Source organism: Psammomys obesus, unplaced genomic scaffold, assembly GCF_907164565.1.
Source record: "Psammomys obesus unplaced genomic scaffold, mPsaObe1.curated_primary_1811, whole genome shotgun sequence".
Classification (NCBI taxonomy): Eukaryota; Metazoa; Chordata; class Mammalia; order Rodentia; family Muridae; genus Psammomys; species Psammomys obesus.
In genome coordinates this window covers 11,933,753-11,958,208 of record NW_026596234.1, presented here as the reverse complement: position 1 = coordinate 11,958,208, position 24,456 = coordinate 11,933,753, and the positions used below count along the sequence as shown (strand labels likewise).

Sequence of the window (24,456 nt, the reverse complement as noted above, 5' to 3'; positions counted from 1 at the left end):
TTCTTCTTCTTCTTCTTCTTCTTCTTCTTCTTCTTCTTCTTCTTCTTCTTCTTCTTCTTCTTCTTCTTCTTCTTCTTCTTTCTCTTCCTCCTCTTCCTTCTCTTCCTCCTCTTCCTTCTCTCTCTCTCTCTCTCTCTCTTTTTTTTTTTTTAAATGATTACCTCTGAGGAGCCTGGAGAGATGGTTCAATGGTTAAGAGCACTAACTACTCCTCCCAAAGACCTGGGTTCAATTCCCATTACACATATGATGGCTCACAAATCATTTGTAGCTGCAGTCCTCCCCTGTCCCGGGTTCTACATGCATATAGTACACAGATGTACATGCAAACAAAACATCCATGCATATTAAAAACAACAACAACAACAGAATCGACTGTGAGCATTAACACCAGTTTTGTTTTGTGCTCTGAGACAGGATCTCACTCTGTGGCCCTTACTGGACTATAGGTCGATCTGTAGACCTGGCTGGCCTGCCTGTACCTCCTGGGTGCTACGATTAAAATTACACACCAGCATTCTGGCCTCAAAGATCTGTTTTTTTAAACATCAATAGGTGGCAGTGTTGTTGGGGAGCTAATTTGCAAAAGCCACATCTGCTGAATACTAAGTTGTAGCTGATCTTCACCACCTTGTGGTCTCTTTTTCTTCCCACCCATTATTGCTACCCCCTTTTTGCCCCCTATAACTAGGTAGGAGAGAAAGGATTGAGAAGAAAGAGAGATTCAGAGAAGGAGCCCTGATTCTAATTTCTTCTTGTTTGTTCTTTGCTTGGAGCTGATCTTTGCTACTTTGTGGGTTCTTATTTTTAAGACCCATTATTACTCTGCCCTCCCCCCCCCCCCCCCCCCCCCCCCCCCCCCGTTTCACCCTTATCACTAGATAAGACATAAAGCATGAGGCAAATCATAGTCAGCTGCTGTGGACAGTCTGAAGTGGTCCCACATGCCTACACCTGGGATTAAAAGAAAAGCACATTCTTATATACCATTTCTGTTTTTTTTTTTTTTTAAGAGAAACAAAATTTCCAGAAATTGTCACTGCACTGAGTTAATTTTTGCTATATAAATAGGATTTTTAATTACTTTCACCTTGTAAAAATGGTGGCTTTCAATCAAATGGTGGTTTGATCCTGCTGGTATTGAAGATGAATTTGAGGCTCTTCCCTTGGTCCCGTTTGTCATTGTGCAGCCGTGCTGAGTGGGGGGATCAGCCTTCTCCTCCAGACTTTGACTTTAGATAGTGGCATGCTCACCAGCTCTGCTTGTCCTCGTGGTGCTCAGGTCTTGAGTAGGTCTTTTTTTACTCTTTGTGATTTGTGAAAATTTGTGATTTTATAATTTTATGCCCACGGTTTCTGTGTGCGCACACGTGCATGTGTGGCTCTCCCTGACCATCAGTTCTTTTCTTATTAATCCTGAGCAATTATTTTTAACTTGATTAGCTTTATTATATAGGTGTTGAATGCCTTATATTCAATTTCTTGACTATCTTAATTCAGTTTAAAAATACTGTTTTCCCGCATTGTGTGGGAAACAACTTTTTTTTTCCCCTTGTTTTTGAGACAGGGTCTTTCTTTGTAGCTGTGGATGGCCTGGAACTTGAAATGTGAACCACCGATGGCCTTGAACACAGAGGTCAGCCTGCCTTTGCCTCCTGAGTGCTGAGGTTGAAGGACTGCGTGAACCACACCTGACTGTTTAGTGTATTGGCTTGCCTGTGCCGGGGCACATAGGTAGAGGTCACAGGACAGCTTTTAGGAGTGGGTTCTTTCTGTGAACCTGTGAGTCGGTTCTCTTTCCACCCTGTGGTTTCTGGAGATGGAGCTTAAGTCATCAGGCTTGGTAGCCAGGTGCTTTTTCTGCCATCTCACTGCAGTGTCTGCTCTCCCCACTTTGTTTTTTGAAACTGAGTCTTATATAGGTGTAAGGCTAGCTAATTAGTCTGGCCAGCGAGCCCCAGATGCCTATTTGCCTGTTTGTCCCATCCCATGGTGTGTGTGTGTGTGTGTGTGTGTCTGTCTGTGTCTGTGTCTGTATGTCTGTGTCTTCTCCTCTGTTCCTACCCCAAGCATGGGGAAGATTACTGGGCCACATCATTGCCCCTGCCTTTTATGTGGGCTGAGGTTTTGAGTTCAGGCAAATGGTTTACTGGCTGAGCCATCTACTCAGTACTGAAACACTTAAGATTTATTAACTTTTTGCTTTATGGGTGTTTTGCCGTCACATCATGTCTGTGCGTCATGTGAATGCCTGGTGCTTGTGGAGGTCAGAAGAGGGCTTCATATCCTCTGAAACTGGAGTTGTAAGCTGCCATGTGGGTTTTGGGAATTGAACCCAGGTCCTCTGGCAAAGCAACCAGTGATCCTAACTGAGCCATCTCTCCCAACTCCTGAAATACTTAAAAAAAAAAAATTATTTATTTATTATGTATACAATATCTGCCTACATGTATGTAGGCCTTCTCATCAGAACAGGGCATCAGATCTCATTATAGATGGTTGTGAGCCACCATGTGGTTGCTGAGAATTGAACTCAGGACCTCTGGAAGAGCAGACAGTGCTTTTAATCTCTGATCCATTGCTCCAGCCCCTGAAATACTTTTTTTTGGTTTGTTTGTTTGTTTGTTTGTTTTCTTTGTTTTTTTGAGACAGGGTTTCTCTGATTTATTTAGTTTAACTTTGTTTTATGTGCATTGGTGTGAGGGTGTCAGAGCCATTGCAACTAGAGTCACAGACAGTTGCGAGCTGCCATGTGGGTGCTGGGAGTTGAACCCTGGTCCTCTGAAAGAACAGCCAGGGCCCTTAGCCACTGAGCCATCCCTCTAGTCCCGAGACAGGGTTTCTCTGTGTAGCCCTGGTTGTCCTGTTATTCTCCCTTTAGACCAGGCTGGCTCCTGCCTCACAAGTGCAGGGATTAAAGGTGCACTCTACCACGCCCAGCTTAAAATACCTTTTTTTTTTTTTTTTTTTTGAGTCACAAGAAATTCTTTAAGTCTTATTTATTTATTTTATGTATATGAGTGCTCTGTCTGCATGTATGCCTGCATACCAGAAGAGGGCATATCTCATTGTAGATATGGTGGCAAAGCCACCATGTGATTGCTGGGAATTGACCGAAGGACCTTTGAAAGAGCAGACAGGAAGAACCACTGAGCCATCTCTCCAGCCCCAAAGTACTGGGTTTTAATTGAAACAGTGACTGACAGTCTATGGATTTTCAAATTTGTATATTTAACAGACAATGATTTGAGAGCAAGTTAGTTAAACATAGCACTTTAGAGACATCTTATGGTATTGTCAGTGATACAATTTGAGCTTCCACCTGAAAACATAATGTTGATGAACTTGATCCTCATACCATGAGTGCCCTTTCATTGCTGAATGACTTTTCTGATGAGTGATTGGTGAGATGAATAAATGTAGATTAAAAACGTGTGTAATGATTTGGCACACGCCTTTAATCCCAACACTGGGGTTCAAGGCCAGTCTGGTCTACAGAGTGAGTTCCAGGGCTATGCCTTGCCTCAGAGACAAACAAACAAACTAAAACACAAAAACAAACAAAAAAGACTGTATAAAGAAGTTTTATCTATTTGAAAGTAAATATATCTAACTTGAAAGGTCAGCTTCACCCAGTGCTTGGCACTACAGAATCAGGCTCGGAAAAGCTCTGTGGTACAGAGGAGTCATGCCATGCATTTCAGTGGTGCAGCATGGAAGTTTCTTGATAGGATCCCTTCTGGTCTGTTTGTCAGCTGCAGGCAACCAGAACGTGCTGTTTGAAAATGTGCCTCTTCGAGACAAATATTATTCTGAGACACAAACATGTCATGAAGAAGTAAGGGTGGTAGTGTTAGACCTGGCAGGGTATGGCTTAGCCCAGGTCTTGGGCAGTAGTGGGTAGGGGGGAGACGTAGTACCTGTGGAGGTAAGCCCTTATTTCCCAGGCCTTTTTACCTCGTGGCCCTAACCGGCAAATGTTAGAGTCTTCGTTCCCTGCTTGGAGGTGGTGTGACTTCTGGCATACATTCATTGTTTATTTGGTGATGGGGGGGGGGGATGAATGGGGTAAAGGAGATAAGAAACATGCCTTTTGTTGGTTATGGAGTCGTTATAGCTCTTCCATTCAGGATCTAGTCATGGTACTAGTGGCTATTTAGCCACTTCCCTATCTGTAAGACAGAACTAATCACATGCGTTGGGTGGGGACAGTGATTGTGACTAACCACATTGAGACGTTCTCTGCCACACTGCTGTCATCCACTCCCTCCTCTTTACTAAACCAGGCAGACGGAAAGACTGAACTAGTCTGCTATTATCATTGGGTAACCTACCCCCTCTCATAAGGTTTCCTTAGGCTTTAAAATAACTTGCTCAAACAAAACACTAGCATTATTGATAATTTTCATTTAGTCCTTTAAAAAAAACTTGTAGACCTCTGTGTGCGAGCGTGCCTCAGTCCATGTATGGAGTGCAGAACACACATGTTCTCTTTCTAGCTTGTGGGTCCCAGCAATGGGTCTCTGGTTTCTAGGAACAGGCAAGCACTTCTGCCCTCTGAGCCCTTACGGTATTTCTTCCTTTTGGTCGAGGAGTGCCTGGGGCTAATTTGCAGGCCTTTTTTCTTTTCTGAACCCTGAGATAACAAAAAAGGGAAGTTGGTTAAGGTTAAGCCATATAACAAACTTTAATGGTTTTTGAGGCAGCAACTGTCAGTCTTTGTATTCAGGTACAGTAAGTTGGTATTACTCCACTGATGATGATGAATATGCAAGCTTCAACAGGGGCCAAGCTTGACTATGACCTATAGTGTTTGTATGTCTACATAGTCTCTTTCAGATTCTTCTTCATTTTGAATTTTGTCACAGATGACCCTTCTGAGTGACATAGAAACAGATTAGATTTTGACAGTGGAAAGGTGTTGTGAACTCCATTCTGTACTGTTTGTGTTGTTTATGAACTACCTTATGTGCTATGCACTGGCTTATGTTTCACAGCAAAGCCAGGCCTAGTGTGCAGAGTACAGACCAAACTGTCTCTTCACAGACAGTTCACCACTTGAATTTACAGCTCAGCCCATGTTTAACATCAGGGCTAGAAGATGCTGTGTAGAATTCTGGAATAAATTAAGTAAAAATAGACATGCTAGTGCTCAGTGCTGCTCAATTTGCTGCTTAGTTTAAAAATAATCTTTGAATGGAGCACATGAAGAGCCAGTTGGTAACGTGGCTAGATTTGTTGTAGTTCTGTCCTTGAAAGAACCAGACTTGTGATGCTTAGGAAGTCTTGTGAAAAGTGGAGGAAAGAGAAAAGGACCTGTGGGTGACAGGGTCTTCACAAGAAGACCAACAGGACCAACTAACCAGGGCCCAGAGGGACTTGCTGCGACCAAAGCATCCACCAAGAACTGTGCATAAACTGGACCTAGATAGACCTCTTACAAAGATGTAGCAGATGACAGCTTAGGCTTCAAGTGGGTCCCCTAGTAAGGGAAGTGGGGATCAAATTGGACAAGGACTCACTAGCTTTTTTATTACTTCCTCCTGGTGGGACTGCTTTGTCAGGCCACAGGGGAAGAGGACATGCTCAGTCCTGATGCAACTTGATGAGCTGAGGTGGATGGGAAAGGGAGCTCCCTTTTTCTGAGGAATAGGTGAGGGGTGATGGTTGAGAGAGGGAGGGTGGGACTAGGAGGGAAGGAGGAATGGGGTCCACAACCAGGATGTAAAGTGAATAAAAATAAATTAATAAAAAGGACTTGACGGTTTAGCCTGTCTACATGATGCTGTAGTCTGACACTCCTGATTAACCATGTGATGGTTCCAAAGGTGTGTGGGACTGCAGATGTGAGGGCAATTGCTTGTAGTCCCAGTATGAAACAGAGCCAGGAGATCAGGCACTCAGAGCCAGCCGAAACTACGGGTTCCAGGCCAGTCTGGGCCATGAGGCCCTATCTCAAAACAAACATGACCTACATATTGTAAGTTTGATCATGTGTGGGTTTTTAAAATTAGCTTTCTGGTAGTATTGTGCCACCTAGCGGACATATGTCTCGTAGGCAGAAATGCTAGATACATTTTAACATTGGGACTTGGGATTCTTTAGGCCATTGTTATGTTCGAGAGTTCAGCACACATGAGAGTCTTAGTAAATGAGGCTTAATAGAACCCTCCCATATAAACTCAAGAAGAAATACCCTGTGCTTATCGTCGTAGTGTTTGAAACTTAACCAAGATACATTATTTTTTCACCAGTCAGTATGTAAACAGTGATTATGTTGTGGCTTATGGCAACCCCTGTCATGTACAAGTGTGTAAGGCTTTGCATCTATGCTTAACATAGAAGGCAGGGGAGTTTGACAGTCATGTTTATATAGTCTGGACCTAACAGTGGGATATTAGGTGGTAAGTATTAGAGAAATGATCCAGCGGACAGAAATGTGACCTAGGAAGAGCCTGTGGACTGGAGGACAGGCTCTGTTGCTAGCACACCCACATGGCGGATCATAACCTCGGCTAAACTCCAACTCCAGGAGATTAATGCCTCCTTTTGGCCTCTGGGCACTGCACATACATGGGCATATATACACATGCAGGCAAAACACTCATGCACAGAAAACAAAAACAAAAATTTTGCATAGTCTAGTCTGGGTTCTCCACTTGAAGAGTTCTTACCAAACCACAGGGTCAGCTTTTTTTTTTTTTTTTTCTTATCTGTGTTCTATTTGGATATAAGTAAAATTCGGAATTGTATCAAGATTGAAGTCTTGATAGTCTCTTACTAAATATACTTTATTTTTGTATATTTATATTTATGTAATTTTATGATATGATTGTTGATATAGGGCCCGGAGTGGCCTGGAACTTGCTGTGTATAAATCCTTGCTTGCTCAGAATCCTGAATCTTCCTGTCTTAGCCTTCAGAGTGCTGGGGGGAAAGGCTTGTACCACCATGCCCAGCATGATTACAATGCAGCCGAGCTCTGAGCTTGCGTGAACATACCCATTCATAACCAAAATAGACTAAGAAAGTACTTCCGGACCACAGAATACATATGATACCATCATAGAAAAATGCATATTTTAGTGCTTTTATCCTGTTACCTCTTCTTTTGTAGTTGCTGATCTGCGGTCAAAATGAGTGGACTAGGTGAAAGCTCCTTGGATCCGCTGGCCACTGAATCCCGAAAACGCAAATTGCCTTGTGACCCTCCAGGACAGGGGTAGGTGATTCGTCTCTGCTTCCAGATGAAGGAGCTGGGGTTGATCACAGTGGAGCTGAGTGAGGCTGTGGGAATTTCTAGTATATGCTTTGTGCCACCACAGTTGAAAGTTTTTGTTTAGTTCAGTTTGTTTCCACATGAAATTAATGCACAATATGGGGCAGGTTCTGCTCAATGCTTTCTTGAGAGGTGTGAGTCATGGCTTTCTCCCTCTTTTTAGTCTTGCCTACAGTGGTGAAAAGTGGAGACGGGAACAGGAGAGCAAATACATAGAAGAATTGGCTGAGCTCATATCCGCAAACCTTAGTGATATTGACAATTTCAACGTCAAACCAGATAAATGTGTGATTTTAAAGGAAACAGTGAGACAGATCCGTCAAATAAAAGAACAAGGTAAAACAAAGCCAGAAAAACACCCAAGACCTTGGAACTTCTAACATGTGTCATTTTGTATCAGGGAAACTGAGTAGGGCCTCACGCTAAGCAAGACTCTATCACGGAGCTCTACCCCGGAGTCCCGGGAGTTGGCCAGCTTTGCTTTTTAGGACACAGCTGACAGAACTGGCGATGAGTGCTCCTCAGCACGCAAGATGCTGGTGGAGGGAAGCTGGGCTCTAAAGACCACCAGAGTGTTAGCAGGAAGTGGATGAGTGTCTTCTACCCCCCCCGGAAACCATGCAGTTTCATATTTTTAAGTTGTGGCATTCTCTTATCAGGAAGTGAGTGTTCTGCATGTATGTGGACATGCTCCTACCTCCAGTGTGTGTGTGTGTGTGTGTGTGTGTGTGTGTGTGTGTGTGTGTGTGTGTGTGTGTGTGTGTGAGAGAGAGAGAGAGAAGGTAAGGGCTGAGGGAGTGCTGCTTACTGTGATGCTTTCGTCTGTGTCTTCAGGAAAAACTATTTCCAGTGATGATGATGTTCAGAAAGCTGATGTGTCTTCTACAGGACAGGGAGTCATCGATAAAGACTCGTTAGGACCGCTTCTACTACAGGTGGGTGTAAGGATGGCAGTGTGCTGTGCTTGGTTGTTTTACCATGTATATATTTATAGGGTGGATACAGGGGATTTTGGAAATGAGAAAATAGCTTTTTTAACCGCCGAGCTGCAGAGCTCAGTGTTCTTACAGCAATCACAAAATACCCCCTCTCCATACTGCATATAACAGTGTCTAAACACTGTATACAATCTGAAAATATAGGAGCTCTTTGCCATAGAGTAGCTGGTAGTTTCACAGGTCAGTAACAGCCTTCTGGGAAGTTTCCCATGATTGCTTGCATAGCACCCCACAGTTTTACTTTTTCCTTTGTCCTGCTTGAGCCTGAACCCAGGCCTCACACAGGGCGGGTGGCCATAGCAGGCAAGCATGTTACCACTGACATTCTCAACGCCAGCTCTGTGCTGGGGAGGGGGGCCCAGGGCCTCATGCATGCTAGGCAAGTGCTCTGTGAGGGAGCTGAACCCCAGCTTGGGAGGCACTTTCAAACATTAAACATGTGCATGTTTGTAAAGTAATTACCTTGAGAAGAGCTGATTAACCATGGCGCAGTGTCTACTTCAGGCCGACGAGCGCTTCAGCAAGTTTACTTGACAGCTGGTCTTTCTTTCAGTGAGTCATTTCAACTACTTTTGTGTTCATCCATTTAAAACTCTTGTCCAGGAACAGTATGGCCAGTCCTATAGCTTAACTTGGATGGAGAACTGGGGAGCACTAAGAATGTTTTTTTTTTTTTTTTTCTTTTGCCTTTTTTTTTTTTTTTTTTTAAGACAGGGTGTAATGTTAACCCAGGCTGGCTTTGAACCTGCTATATAGTCTAGGGTGACCTCCATTCCTGCCTCCACCTCCTGAATGTTGGGGTTCAAGGTGTGTGCTATATCATTCCCTACTTGCCTTGCCTTTTTTTTTTTTTTTAATTCTTTTTTATACCCTGAAATAATCATACTAATGTTAATAGAACCAATGGTTTGCAGTTCACTCTAATTGTTAGTCTAGGGCTTTCCCCTCTCTTCAAGCTTTATATATGAAGAAGGCTATAGTCCTAGTCTGCTAAGACTGCAGTGACAGAATATCATGGAGGAGGTGTCTCAGTCCAAGATCAGGGTGTCCAAGGGCAGGGTTGGTCTCTCCCTGAGTCCCCTCTCCTTGGTTTGCTACTATGTCTTAACATGGCCTTTTCTCTGAGTATGCCTTTCTGGTGTCTTTTTAGTCTGTCCTTTTAAGGACTCCAGTTGTATTGAAGTGGGTCCTCTTTAATATTATTGACTCCAAATATAACCCTCACCCAAATCCTTGCAAAAGTTGGGGAAGGGCTTTAGTGCTTTTGTGGTGATACAGTTTTCATAATAGGCTGTATTAACACATCCCACTGTAGGCACTGGATGGTTTTCTGTTTGTGGTGAATCGAGACGGAAACATTGTATTTGTGTCAGAAAATGTCACCCAGTATCTGCAGTACAAGCAGGAGGACCTGGTTAACACAAGTGTCTACAGCATCTTACATGAGCAAGACCGGAAGGACTTCCTTAAACACTTACCCAAATCCACAGGTGAGCTTTTGTTTTGTTTTTGTTTGTTTATTTATTTTTTTGTATTTTATTTGAGAGAAAGACCTTGTCTCACTGTCTGTGTGGTCCAGGTTAGATTTGAATTTATGATCTTCCTGTTTTTGCCTCCTTGTCTTATGTGCTGGAATTGTAGGTGTGTGCTACCACACCTATATATGCATATAAATGTGTGTTTTCCAAATTAAACTTCCTTAGTTATTTCTTAAGAAATTGAATGTGCTTTTTAGGAAGCCAGGAACTGAGATTTAACAAGTGATTGCCAGGAACATTTTCGATATGGCTTCAGCAGACTCAAAGTTTTCCATGAGGTCCAAATATTCAGTGGGACTCCTGGTGAGGCTGAACTTATTCAGGTGTCTCTGTTGTCGTTCTGAAGTGTTACATGCGGCTGTCACCACATGGGAGTTGTGTGGTGAGAAGACATGGCCGGACTCTGTTCTGTTTCTATGTAAGGTCTCATGTATTGCCCAGGCTGCTCTCCGGTCTTTTTGTTTCAGCCTTCGTTGTAGCTGGATTAGCAGCACACCCTGCCACACTCAGTTTATAGCTTTGGTTCTTAAAGATTTTGTATCTATAAAAAAAGCTCTATGTGTATGTATTTATGTGAATGTATGCCATGTGACTGCAGTGTTGTTGGAGGCCAGTAGAGGGTGTTAGGTCATCTTGAGCTGGAGTTAGGGGTGCTTGTGAGCTGCCTGGGAACAAACTCTGGGTCTTGGGAAGAGTGACAAGTGTTCCTAACCATTGAGCAATCCATCCAGCCCCTAGCTTTAATTTTTAAATATTTGATATGTATGATGAGTGTTTTGCTTGCATGTGTGTGTGTATCATACATATGTGTGTGCATTCTGTGTATATATGTGTATCATATGTGTATGTGCACCGTGTGTGTGTATCATATGTGTTCCCGAGGTCAAAGAGTGCATTAGATCCTTGGAACTGGAGTAATGGATGACTTTGAGCCACCATGTGGGCTCTGGGAACTAACCCCAGGTCCTCTGGGAACTAACCCCAGGTCCTCTGGAAGAGCAACAAATGCTTTTAAGTGCTAAGCCCCAACTCTGGGCCCGACCCTAGCTTGAACTCTTGTTAGTCTTTGACCGAGTTTTACCTGGTTTGTAAAAGAGAATTTCAATTTGTTTTCAAATTCTAATTTGTTTTTCAAAGTTAATGGAGTTTCTTGGACTAATGAGACCCAGAGACAAAAAAGCCATACATTTAATTGTCGTATGTTGATGAAAACACATGACATTTTGGAAGACATGAACACCAGCCCTGAAATGCGCCAGAGATACGAAACGATGCAGTGCTTTGCCCTATCTCAGCCTCGAGCCATGCTGGAAGAAGGGGAAGGTAAGAGTCAGGCATGCACTCTGCCCGTCTCATCCATGTCGGGTCCCCACCCACCTGTTGAAGACTGACAACTGACTGTGACCTGACCTGAACCTTTTGTTGTAGACTTGCAGTGCTGTATGATCTGTGTGGCACGCCGTGTAACTACAGGAGAGAGGGCCTTCCCATCCAGTCCCGAGAGCTTTATCACCAGGCACGACCTTTCAGGTAAAACCTGGAAACGGTTTCTATTGATTCTGTGTGCACAGGAGTATGTGCACTTGGCACGAGGCAATTTTTCTGCCAGGGGCTCCAAGCATGGAACATAGGTCATCAGCAAGCAGTTTTACCTGCTGAGAGCTGTCCTATAGTTTATTTTTTATTTTTTTAGCCTGTTTTTATTAAATGACCATAAAATAATTTCACTAAGACTCTTGGCAATTGAGTTGAATATATATGCCACTTAAAATTAAGAGATAAAGACACCTGTCCCTTTCTTCAAATAGCAAGTCTTGTCTTTTCTTTCCTTTCCTTTTTCCTCTTTCCTCTTTCCCTTTCCCCCCTTTCCCCCTTTCCCCCTTTCCCCCTTTTTCCCTTTTCCCCTTTGCCCCCTTTTTTCCCTTTTCCCCTTTGCCCCTTCTCCCCTTCCTTTCCCCTTTGCCCCTTCTTTTCCCCCTTTCCCCTTTCCTTTTTCCTTTCCTTTTCTTTTTTTCTCTTCTCTTCCCTTCTCTTTTCTCTTCTCTTCTTCGAGACAGGGTTTCTCTGTGTAGCCCTTGCTGTTCTGGACTCACTTGTAGCCCAGGCTTTCCTCAAACTCAGAGATCTGCCTGTCTCTGCCTCCCCAGTGTTGGAACTAATGGTGTACACCACCATCACCAGGCCAAATAGCATTTTCTAAAAACATTCATTGGGGACTGGAGAGATGGCTCAGCAGTTGAGAGCACTGAGTGCTTTTCTAGAGGACCTGGGTTCATTTCCCAGCACCCACATAGTGTCTCACAGCTGACTGTAAACTCCAGTTCCAGGTGACCTGACACCTTCACACAGACATACATCCAGGTAAAACATCAATGTACATAAAATAAAAGTGAAATAAAAACATTCATTTATGGAACTAGAGAGATGGCTTAGTGGTTAAGAGTGCTTTATGCTTTTTCCAGAGGACTCAGGTTCAGTTTCCAGCACCCATGAAGAGCACATCTCAACCATCTGTAACTCCAGCTCCAGGGGATCCAGTATCCCTTTTGGCCTCTGGATACTTGTACAGATGTAGCAAACATTCACACATACACATATATATATGTACATATAAAAAATGAAAAATCTAAGAAATTTCAAAGAAAAATCCATTTACTTAAACACAGTGTGTACACCTGTCCCATAGTACAGGTAGAGGTTCAGGGGACAAGGTAGAGAAGTTTGTACTCTCCACCAGTCGGCCTAGATGTATGTCTGTACACCACTGTGTGCCTGGCGTCGCCTGAGACCATAAGAGGGCACTGGACCTCCTGAAGCTGGAGGTAACAGTGGTTGTGAGTTGCCATGCGGGGGCTGCATCCTGTGCGAGCAGCCTGCACTTTCAACCTCTGAGCAATCTCTGCAGCCTGGAAAGTAATGCTTGTTTTGTTTTGTTTTTCTTCTACATTCATTCATTCCTTCATTCATGGTGGTGTTTTACAATGTAGCCCTTGCTGGCCTGGAACTCCTGTGTAGAATCCTGCTTCAGCCTCTTGAGTGCTGGGATCTCAGCTTTGATTTGCTAATTTTTTTTTCCCCAGAGCCAAGGACCAAACCTAGGGCCTTGCGAACCTAGGGCAATCACTCTTCCACTGAGCTAAATCCCCAACCCCGATTTGCTAAGTTTTGGCCACAGAAATCCACCTTAATTATTCTATGTGTGAGAGTGTTGTAGCTGCATGAACGTGTGTATAGTTGGCCATGTGTTAAAGGTGGCCATGAGCTGCCACAGGGGTGCTGGGAGTTGAACCTCGGTCCTCTGCAAGAGCAGCTGGTAATCTTAACTGCTGGGCCAACTTTCTAGCCCCTCTCCTTATCCCCTCCTGTTTTTAAAGTCTCATTGAACCTAATTTGGCTCTGCAGGCTGATTAGCCTGGGGTCCTCTTTTTCTGTCCCCTCCGCTCTGAGATTACAAGTTTGTGCTTCTCCACGTAGCTGTCTTCATGGGTGCTGAGAATGAATTTGGGTTTCCATGGCAAGCGCATCAGTGACTGAGCTCTCTCCACAGCCCAGTGATGTACATTCTTATTTGTTAGTTGATCTTTCAGAATCAGCCTCTTGAGTACTTGCCCTCACTCTTACTGTCTTTCTCTGACAAGTTGACAGCCTTATTTTCTCCTCTAAGTAACACTAAGTACGGCCAAATACAATTTCTTTAAGCTCTTTGGAGACTAGCATTTAAAAACCCGTCTCCCCCATGACTTTTCCCGAGAGTACTTGTCCATTCTAAAAGGTGCATGAAGAGCAATGTAGCATGCCTCTTACCAAGAGCTGCGCCTACAGCCTTGTGGTGACAGTGCAGTCTCTCATTCCCCAGCGGGACTTGCAGACTGAGAGCAGCATCCTGCTGTGTGTGGAGGACAGAAGGCAGAGCTGAGATTATCTGCTTCATGTCACTCTCAAGTGCTCGCCAGCTGAGCAGCAGTAGGCACTTGTGGGCAGCATTAGAACCTCCTGTTTTTATCTTTGATAGGAAAGGTTGTCAATATAGATACAAACTCACTTAGATCATCCATGAGGCCTGGCTTTGAAGACACCATCCGAAGGTGTATCCAGAGGTTCTTCAGTCTGAATGACGGGCAGTCATGGTCCCAGAAGCGACACTATCAAGAAGGTAAAATCATGTGGAATTGACCTTGGTGCTGGTAGTATGATTCTGTAAAGCACGCAACTGTGGGGTCAGCCCTTGTCTTGCTATTTGGTGGCTGTGGGAGAGGGAATGATTTTTGAGCATAGCTGTTCTATATGTTTGTGTATGTCCACATGGTTTACAAAGCTTTGTACATGAAGTGCGCTTCCTTCTTTCTCATCTGTTTCTGTGTGCATTGGTCTAGGCTCAGATACGAGTAACACCATGCTTTTCCCTGATAGCTTATATCCATGGCCACGCAGAGACCCCAGTGTATCGCTTCTCATTGGCGGATGGAACCATAGTGAGTGCGCAGACAAAAAGCAAGCTTTTCCGCAATCCTGTAACGAATGATCGTCACGGCTTCGTCTCAACCCACTTTCTTCAGAGGTGATGACACTAAGTGAACCACATCCTCAGGGTGCTTTGCTGTTGATATGCAGGGAGAAAAGTTGTTAAATTTGGTGAAGTAAATCTAGATTCCTAGGGTGTGTTTTCTTTGAGATTATATTTTTATCCAGAAGTTAGTATTTCTACTAAATAATTGCTTCCTGAGTAAGGCCAGGGTATGTGTGGGGGGATGAAGGTGAGGGGGTTGATCTGTTGGGAGAATAGTGGATACCTTGTTACCTTTAATTTCTAGTGATGTATTTACATTGCTTCCAGGGACTGATTTTAGAATAAAAAGGAAAATATACATGTAAAGGGTAGTAACTACTGATGTTATTAATGGTAAATGAAGTGCATAGGAAGAGGTTCTTCCATTGATTGTGTTGAGGAATTGACACATCCTTCCAGGTTAAGCACAGGTACGGTCAACCAGAATGAGGCCTCAGAGGCTCCTGATCACACAGCTGTTAGAGCTGCTCAGTGCTGGTGTCAGTCATTTAGATTTCCTGGTTCATTTAAAACTGTGAAGGACGCAGCTCATCTGGTTAAATGCTTGCCTTGCATGGAGCCTCAGGTTCAATTCCTTCCTAGCACAGTATAAACTGGATACGTATGACCGTGTACTCCTATGTCTCCCAGCAGTTGGGAGGTGGAGGCAGGACGGTAAGTTTAAAGAAACCTTTAGTCCCAGTACTCTAGAGGCAGGCGGATCTACAAAGAGAGTCCAGGATAGCCAGGGCTCTATTACACAGAGAAACCCCATCTCAGAAAAAAAAAAAAAAAGTGATTTTGAAACTAATCTAGGCTAGACCCGTCTCAAGAGACCAAACAAAATAAGCAAATCCACAAAGTTGGACCTGATGCTATATAGACCTGTAATCTTAGCTACATGGGAGACTCAGGCACCAGGATCTTAAGTTCTGGGGACTGACTGAGTTAATGAATGAATTCAAGGTCAGCCCAGGTAACTTAGTGGATTAGAGCACTTGCTTAGCCTGCAGGAGACTCTGAACTCCCAATATTATACAAAACCAGGGAAGGGAGGGGCTGGAGAGACGGCTCAGTTGCTGAGAGCACTTTTTCCCACAGAGGATCTGATTCATAGCACCCATATGGTGGCTCACAACTATCTGGAGCTCCAGTTCCAGGGAAATCTGATGTCTTCTTCTGACCTCCACAGTGGGAGGCATGCCTGTGAACACACACACACATTGCAGGCAAAATACCAATATACATAAAATTAAATCTAAAAACTAAAAATGCAAGGTAGAGTATTGCTGGTGACTTGGTGATTAGCACCTAAGTTGGGCTAATCACTTGGTATTGGAGTGACACTTAGTGTATGCCCTTGGGCAGTTCTCTCCTGCTCTCTGCTTTCCCTTTATGCATTGCTGCGGTTTCTAAATAAGAACTCCATGTGTTTCTTGCAGAGAGCAGAATGGATACAGACCAAACCCAAGTCCTGCAGGACAAGGCATTCGACCTGCAGCAGGGTGCGGCATGAGCATGTCTCCAAATCAGAGTGTACAGATGTTGGCCAGCCGGACATATGGCGTGCCAGACCCTGGCAACCCGGGGCAGATGGCTGGAGCCAGGTACGGGCCTTCCAGTAACGTGGCCTCGCTGACCTCAGGACAGAGCCTGCAATCACCGTCTTCCTACCAGAACAACAGCTATGGGCTCAGCATGAGCAGTCCCCCCCATAGCAGTCCTGGCCTTGGCCCCAACCAGCAAAACATCATGATCTCTCCTCGTAACCGCGGGAGCCCAAAGATGGCCTCACACCAGTTCTCTCCTGTTGCAGGTACTCACAGGAACACTTTCTTTCGCTTAGGTTTTCTGTCATTCTTAGGTACCACTTTTCTGTCACTTAGGTACCACTGTCATTTTTTTTGTAATAGGAGCTTTGAAGTTCTTAGCCTGTTTGACAGTCTCTTTCCTGATCTTTTTTTCACTGCAGGTGTACACTCTCCCATGGGATCCTCTGGCACTACGGGGAGTCACAGCTTTTCCAGCAGCTCTCTCAGTGCCTTGCAAGCCATCAGTGAGGGTGTGGGAACCTCTCTTTTATCTACTCTGTCTTCACCAGGTCCCAAATTGGATAACTCTCCCAATATGAATATAAATCAACCAAATAAAATTAGCAGTCAGGATTCTAAAAGCCCCCTCGGCTTATACTGTGAACAGAATCCAGTGGAGAGTTCGGTGTGTCAGTCAAATAGCAGAGATCACCCCAGTGACAAAGAAAGCAAGGAGAACGGTGGGGAGGGGTCAGAGACTCAAAGGGGTCCCCTGGAGAGCAAAGGCCACAAGAAACTGCTACAGCTACTCACGTGCTCCTCTGACGACCGAGGCCATTCCTCCTTGGCCAGCTCTCCCCGGGATTCAAACTGCAAAGACTCTTCCGTTAGTGTCACCAGCCCCTCTGGAGTGTCCTCCTCAACATCGGGAGCAGTGTCTTCCACCTCTAATGTGCATGGGTCTCTGTTGCAAGAGAAACACCGAATTTTGCACAAGCTGCTGCAGAATGGCAACTCACCAGCGGAGGTCGCCAAGATCACTGCAGAAGCCACTGGGAAAGACACTAGCAGTTCTACTTCCTGTGGAGAAGGGACTGTCAGGCAGGAGCAGTTGAGTCCTAAGAAGAAGGAGAATAATGCCCTTCTCAGATACCTGTTGGACAGGGATGACCCCAGTGATGTGCTTGCCAAAGAGCTGCAGCCCCAAGCAGACGGAGGGGACAGTAAACTGGGTCAGTGCAGCAGCTCTACCAACCCCAGCTCCAGCCACGAGAAAGAGCCCAAAATTAAGACGGAGACGAGTGGGGAGGTAAAGTACTGTCTGTTCCAGCCAGCATTTGTTTCTTCATGTTGAAAATACCATGTGGTCACAGTATAAATCGTTAGGTTCTCTTTCCTTCCTTCCTTCCTTCCTTTCCCTCCCTCCTTCCCTCCCTCCTTCCTTCTTTCTTCTTCTTCTTCTTTTTTTTTTGAGACAGGGTTTCTGTGTAGCCTCGGCTCTCTGCCCCAAACTCAGAGATCTGCCTGCCTCTGCCTTCTGGGTACTGGGACTAAAGGTGTGTGTACCTGGCTTGTTAGATTTGAATTTAAGGATAATCTTGAGCTTTTATTTATTATAGGTACTGTTTGTGGGTGTGTTGTGTGTTTGTGTGCTTATGAGAGAGTGTGTGTGATTATGGGGGTTAATGCATACTTGCCTTCCATTGTGGGAGTGGAGGTTGAAGTTCGGTTGTCAGGTTTGCACGGCAAGCATCTTTACATGCAGAACCATCTTGATGCCCCATAAATAAGTTTTTAGTGGTCGGTTTGAAGTATTTTCATGAAAGTGGTTATTTTGGAATGAGCAGATTGGGTGGTTAAGGAAAAGTTTGAATTTAATAGCACAAGGGTTAGAGTTCATGCATGTGAACACATTCTACGAAAACATCTTGCCAACCCTAGTCTTTATTCTAGGGAGGATGAAAGACTAGGGCTCCACAGGGCTCAGGCCTCCTTTTGTCATGTCTGCGTAGCAGGGTCCATCTCTATGACTCTGTGAATGCCTTGCTAAACACTTAGAAAAGTTATTTGTAGATTCAGGTTTCTGCAGCTAAGGATGAATTCTTCCTCAGCTACTTGTTGTGGGAAAATGTCAGAGCAGAAAGTGCTGCATTGGCAGGGGAGTCTAGTCATTCATAATAGTGGTCAACCCTGCAGTGAGGGTGGAGATGAGGGAGGTCATGGGGAAGCGGCCTTTGACCCAGGCATTACTACTTCAGGTAACTGCAGTGGGTTTCTGTTGCTGCTGTTTGTTTGTTTTGTCGTTGATGTCTTGTTTTGTTTCGAGAAGGAGAGAGTCTCACTGTCTATTTCTGGCTGTTCTGGAACTCAGAGTACTGGGATTAAAAGTGCACACCACCACACCTGACACTGCTGTTGCATTTGTTTGTTTTTGATTGATAGTTCAATGTGGTATTACAAGCAGAATAATTTTATAAGGTTTGTTTGCAGGTATCTGGAGACCTGGATAATCTAGATGCTATTCTTGGTGATTTGACTAGTTCTGACTTTTACAACAATCCTACAAATGGCAGTCATCAAGGGACCAAACAGCAGATGTTTGCAGGACCAAGTTCTCTGGGTAAGGAAGAACCGAAGTTTTTCTCTTGTGAGGGGTGAGGTTGGGCGGGAGGGGTTGAGACACGGTCTTTCTGAGGAGTCTAGGCTGGCCAGGGACTTAACCTCTTAACTCCGTGCCCCAGGACTGACACTCAGACATGTCCCATGTGCCCTGCCAGCTTTTGTTTGGAAACTTCTCAGCAGTTGCACTTTCTCTTACATCAAGACCAGGAATCAGCAGCGCTTGTAACTTCAGAACACATACTCTGCCTTTCCAGTTTCTTGCTCTCATTGATACTGTCTGTGTTGTTATTTTCCTGCTCCCTCTTCCCTTTTAAAAATGACATTTAATTTAATTTTGAATGTGTGTGCCTGCACGCCTTTGCTGCAGCATATGGGTGGTCAAAGGACAACATGTGGAAGCTGCATCTCCCCTTCTACCATGTGGGTCCTGTTGGTGGGGCGAAAAGTAGATGGTCAGGCTTGGTAGGTAGCAGGTGTCCTGGCTGCTATCTATCACACTGGTCTCTTTCATCTTTCCCCTTCTAATTGATGAGCCAGTAACCATGATACTTAGCGAATCTATATCTGGGTCTGTGGGCAGATATTTTTCTTAAATGTAAAGAATTGGATTAAAAGACTTAAACTGGATTAAATACATGTCAGTTTTGGTGCTTAAAGAATTTTATTATTTAACCTTGAGAGGTTTCTCATTGTTCCTTGTTCTTTACACGAATGCTTCTGTCTTGTAGTATCTTTTTTCATTATTTTATCAAGGGTGTGTTGTATTAGCTAAAAGAGAATAATTATAGTCATTTACTTTTACCCTCCCTTTTTCTCCACCTTCTTTTTTCTTTCTATCTTTTTCATCATTCTCTCTTCCTCTCCTTTTTCTTTTTTTGAGAAAGGGTAGTCCTGGCCTTGAAATCACAGATTCATTTGCCTCTGCCATTAGTGCTGAGACTAATGGCGTAGCCATCACACCCAGAAGTTACTTTCTTTTTCTTTCTTTCTTTTCTTTGAGACAGGGTCTCATTGTTTTCAAGTGTACTATTTCCTAAACTGTAATGGATAGTTAGATTAGTGAAAGAGGTTGGAAAAAGACAAGAAAAAGATTGGGAAGAAAATTTACATTTATTCTCTATTTGATTGGAAGGCAGATTAACTGGTAATTTTTATTGTAAAATTGTAAGTAGAGCATATACTTCATAAGTACACATATGGAAGAATCTCTAGGAATTAAAAACTTTGGTGTGTTTTCTCTCCATTTTCCCTCTTGCTTTGTGTGGCTGGGGATCTGGGGATCTGTACCCAGGGATTCACACTTGTTAAAAACATGAGCCATGCTGCTCACAGCCTGTGACCTGGCACTCTGAGGGGAACATCGTGCAAGACCGTATTAGGCTATAACATGCAGATTGTTGTTTGTACTTTATTTGGAATTTGGGCTTTCTTTCTTTTTGGCATAACTATTTATTTTGTAAAAGAAAAAAATAGTTTTTTTTTTTTTTTTTTTTTTTTTTTTTTAATGAGAAAGATGTTTTGTGTGGGGTTAGTGGTGTTTGTTTCTTGCACTTATTTAAATATTGAGTCAGCAAAGAAAATAATGTGGTACACTTCTGTGTTTTCAACAGGTTTGCGAAGTCCACAGCCTGTGCAGCCTGTGCGTCCTCCATATAACCGAGCGGTGTCTCTAGATAGCCCTGTTTCTGTTGTCTCAGGTCCTCCAGTGAAGAATGTCAGTCCTTTCCCCATGCTACCAAAACAGCCCATACTGGCTGGGAATCCAAGAATGATGGATAGTCAGGAGAATTATAGTGCCAATATGGGTAGGTTATTTCTAAGGGTAGTGATTTCCTTGAGGACTAATTTAAATTGCCAAAAAACATTTAAACATTGAAATCAAGAACTTTAATATCTTAAATTAATATATTGCTTTTTTCCAGGCTGTCTCTCCTTTGTTTTATGTTTTGATTATTTAAACTCTTAAATATTCCCCTGGTTTAGGCCACCTTTCTAACCTGTAATGAGTATGCGGGAGTAGAGATTTCTAGATACTATATTCATAGTTGGCCAGCCCTGCTCTAAGGAGGACAGTGCTGTCCCAGCCACGGTTGTATATAATGGTTCTCCTAATGCAAGAAGGGCTTTTGTTATGCTCTGGTAAGATCTAATGAGCTCTACCTATTTTAGGAGGACCAAACAGAAATGTTCCTGTGAACCCAGCTGCTTCTTCAGGAGACTGGGCCTTAGTTAACTCAAGGGCCAGCAGAATGGAACCTCTGGCTTCAAGTCCTCTGGGAAGAGCAGGAGGAGACTACAGTGCCACTTTACCAAGACCTGCCATGGGGGGCTCAGTGCCTACCTTGCCTCTTCGCTCTAATAGACTACCAGGCACAAGACCAACTTTGCAGTTGCAACAGCAGCAACAACAGCAGCAGCAGCAGCAGCCACAGCAGCAGCAGATGCTTCAAATGAGTAAGCTGCCCCTTTCAATAAAAAATGAAAACTGCTTTCTTGGGGTGTGTTTCGGGGGTTCAAGACAAGGTTTCTCTGTGTCTTGGCTGTCTTGGAACTCACTCTGTAGACCAGGCTGGCCTTGAGAATTCCGAGATCCACCTGCAGTTGTGGGCCGCCACCACTGGGCTGAAAAGAACATGTTTTGTGGTCATTTTTACTGTTGGCTTCTTTGAAAATTCATCCTCTGGTTTTGTTCCCCCAGGAACTGGTGAGGTTCCCATGGGAATGGGGGTCAACCCCTATGGCCAAGCAGTACCATCTAATCAACCGAGTTCCTGGCCAGAGGGCATGCTGTCTATGGAACAAGGTCCTCATGGGACTCAAAATAGGTAGGCCTTTATTTTGTGCTGTGGGAATGTTTGCATTGGATTGAAGAGTCTGAGCAGGAACAGTGCTGAAAGAGGATATGAGAAATGTTATAGCTGTTTGCCATCTGCTGGTGCAGTAAGCAGAGGCATCTGGAAGGGGAGGAGGCAGACCTACAACTCAGCCTTCAAGACTTCCAAAGGGCTTTTCTATGAGGCCATTGCCTTTTGTAACAGCAATCTCCTGAGGAGATAAGCATCGGCAGCAGTTGGTAAAGACATGTTCTCACTGGTTTATAAGTGGCATTCAGATCCTGTGCCTCAATTTTTTTGAAAAAATCTAAAAGATTTACTTATTTTTAAAAATGTGTATGAGTGTTCTGCCTTCATGTATGTCTGTGCATCATGTGTGTTCATGGAGGGCATCAGATACCCTGTAAGTGGAGTTACAACACTTTTTTGTGAGCCTCCATGTGGGTGCTAGGAACTGAATCCCTAACCCCTGAGGCTTCTCTCTTGCCCCTGAAAATTAGCTTTTAATAATCGATAATTATTTTGTAAAGTCATCTAAAACATTTCAGTGGTAAGGCTCAGAGTGAACTGTTGTATCTTTTAATTGTTTTTTTAACAAAAGAAAAGATTGTAGTTCATTCTGTATTTTTAATTTGTTTAATAACCGACCACTAAGCAATGTCCCCTGCGCACAACTTTTTTAAAAAATTTATTCATTTATTATGTATACAGTGTTCTGCCTGCTTATACACCTGCACACCAGAAGAGGGCACCAGATCTCATTATAGATGGTTGTGAGCCACCATGTGGTTGCTGGGAATTGAACACAGGGCCTCTGGAAGAACAGCCAGTGCTCTTAACTCTGAGCCATTTCTCTAGCCCAGCGCACAATTTTTTTAAAAAGTTATGTTTCTGCAGAGGTCAGAGAACAGCTGAAACAGAGGCATCGTGTAGTGGTTATTTTTACTTTGGTGTCAGTGTGGACACTGTATAAGTTTCACCATTTAGCACTAAGCAGGAGAGATTGGTAGATGTGAGCTTGAAGTTAGGTTAAGGTTTAGCAAGACTCTCCGAAAACTTAAAAGCGTAAACAAAAATAATAATAACAAAAGAACACCATTAAATTTTTCCTTTTGCTTTCTTGTGGTCCTTGTAATGGAACATAGATCCTCATCAGCCCCAGTCCAGCAGCATTACAGCTGACTCAAGTCTCTCTCTAGGCCCCTTCTTAGAAATTCTCTGGATGATCTGCTTGGGCCACCCTCTAACCCTGAAGGCCAGAGTGACGAGAGAGCTCTGCTGGACCAGCTGCACACACTCCTGAGCAACACGGATGCCACAGGCCTGGAGGAAATTGACAGGGCCCTGGGCATTCCTGAACTTGTGAGTCAGGTGAGCTGCAGTTAATGTGGAACTGGAAGAGAGTGCCAGTGAGTATGTTTTCATGTTCGTGAAGGCAGACACAAGCTTCAAACAAGACTGTGTGTACCTTTGTACCACTTGTGAGAAGGTGTGCGTAATTGTCTTTTGTTTTACTGCAGCCAAAGAAAAGATCTGATGAAATCACTGCACGGTTTTAAAAATACTGCTTACTTAAGTTTTTTAGTTCAACTTTAGTTTGTTTAAAAAATATTATTTTAGCCAGATGGTGGTGCCATATGCCCTTAATCCCAGCACTGGGGAGGCAGAGGTAGATGGATGTGTGTGTCTGCATAGGGTGACACCTGGCCCTGTTGCTGAAGAGCAGCTGAACTTGGTCTGTTGTACTCCTCCCCACTTTCTGGTTATAAGTTTCTATCTAAAATCTGATAAAGACACCAAGTGTGGTAGTGCTTGCCTTCAGTTCCAGCGCTCTGGGAGTCAGAAGTTGGCAGATCTCTTGAGTTCAAGGCAAGCCTGGTGTATATAGCAGCAAGTTCTGGGCCTTCCAGAGTTACACAGTGCGACCCTATCTGAAAAACCCAAACAACAACAAAAACAAATTCTGACCAATGGAAAGAATCTAGAGAACAGCCTTAAAACCCCCTATGAGCAGTAAAAGAGGGCATTGTTAGTAAGTTGTGGACATAAATTTTAAAATTTAAAACAGTGCATGTATAAACACCCAAGGGTGTCAGTTTTCATGGGCCTCACTCTGTGGAGCTCACTCTGTGTATCAGGCCACCCTCAGCCTTGTGGGCTCTGCATGTGTGACTCATGTTGTAGTGGATGCTATCTAGCACTCAGCTAATGAGAATTTAGCATGTCTCTTTCTGCCATAAAAGAAAAGTGAGGTATTTAGAGAGTGTGTCCTTGAAAGACCGAGAGTGACCCAGGTTATATGTCCCAGTTGCTCTGGAAGCTAAGTCAGGAAAAAAAAATCACATGATCCAGGAATTAAAAGACTGGCCAGCATATGTTAATCCCACCAAATGAGAGCAGTAAAGACTTTTCCCCAAGTTCTTCAGTCAGATTAAGTAAGCTTTGTTTTCTTCCTGACAGGGCTGTTTCCCTAAAGTGGGGTTTGAAAAAAAAATAGCATTGAACAGAGGAGAAAGTGGGGTTTATATTAGCCTCAAAACTTCAAGGCAAGGGGGCTTTCAAGGGTTTTTAGTTATGTAGGAATAGGCAGAACATTTCAGAATTATTTGACAGACTGTCATATTGGGGTGGAGGTTAGGATAGAGGGTGTGGAACATGCCAAATTACCAAACAAAGGGTCAAGACATGGTCAAACCCAAGTTCTACAGGAACTTATTTTGACCTGCTGTTAATCTTAAAATGGAGTCAGGCTGGCCCATCACACCAGGACCTTGTCTCAGAAAAGAGTGTGGTAGTAGCTGATGTTCTGGAGGAGTAGTTTCATTTCTTCCTCTCTCAGCATTGTTGTGCTGTGTGCCTTAGGCAAGTGACCACACAAATAACAGCGTGAATATATTAAAAGGATATTTACTGATATGATAGGTAAAAGAAATTACTGAGACTCACTGTATTTCTTTGCAAGCTTGATTATCTTGTCATGTTTATTGGCCATTTATCTTTGTTTTTGTAGTTTTAATTTTGTTGGTATATAAGAATATTCAGGATCTCCTGGCATGCTGGTTCTGGCTGAGCTCTTTGGTTTCATGGAGGCATAGAGCTCATGCCCA

General features: G+C 43.7%; 1 protein-coding gene across 5 annotated transcripts in view; it reads left to right on the top strand.

Moving 5' to 3' along the window:
- The window catches only part of Ncoa3 (nuclear receptor coactivator 3), an 87,941-nt gene that overhangs the window by 53,684 nt on the left and 9,801 nt on the right, over positions 1–24,456 (top strand). For 4 of the 5 annotated variants that reach the window (XM_055596245.1, XM_055596246.1, XM_055596247.1 and 1 more), the window contains 15 exons: positions 7,118–7,222; positions 7,443–7,615; positions 8,114–8,214; positions 9,593–9,767; positions 10,953–11,138; positions 11,244–11,345; positions 13,828–13,968; positions 14,226–14,373; positions 15,804–16,177; positions 16,334–17,202; positions 18,384–18,513; positions 20,126–20,320; positions 20,685–20,969; positions 21,214–21,340; positions 22,549–22,720. In XM_055596245.1, the coding sequence (XP_055452220.1) occupies positions 7,137–7,222; positions 7,443–7,615; positions 8,114–8,214; positions 9,593–9,767; positions 10,953–11,138; positions 11,244–11,345; positions 13,828–13,968; positions 14,226–14,373; positions 15,804–16,177; positions 16,334–17,202; positions 18,384–18,513; positions 20,126–20,320; positions 20,685–20,969; positions 21,214–21,340; positions 22,549–22,720 (3,264 nt within the window). In that variant the 5' untranslated portion in view covers positions 7,118–7,136. The remainder of the gene's footprint in view (positions 1–7,117; positions 7,223–7,442; positions 7,616–8,113; positions 8,215–9,592; positions 9,768–10,952; positions 11,139–11,243; positions 11,346–13,827; positions 13,969–14,225; positions 14,374–15,803; positions 16,178–16,333; positions 17,203–18,383; positions 18,514–20,125; positions 20,321–20,684; positions 20,970–21,213; positions 21,341–22,548; positions 22,721–24,456) is intronic. The other variant, XM_055596248.1, reaches the window with a different exon arrangement.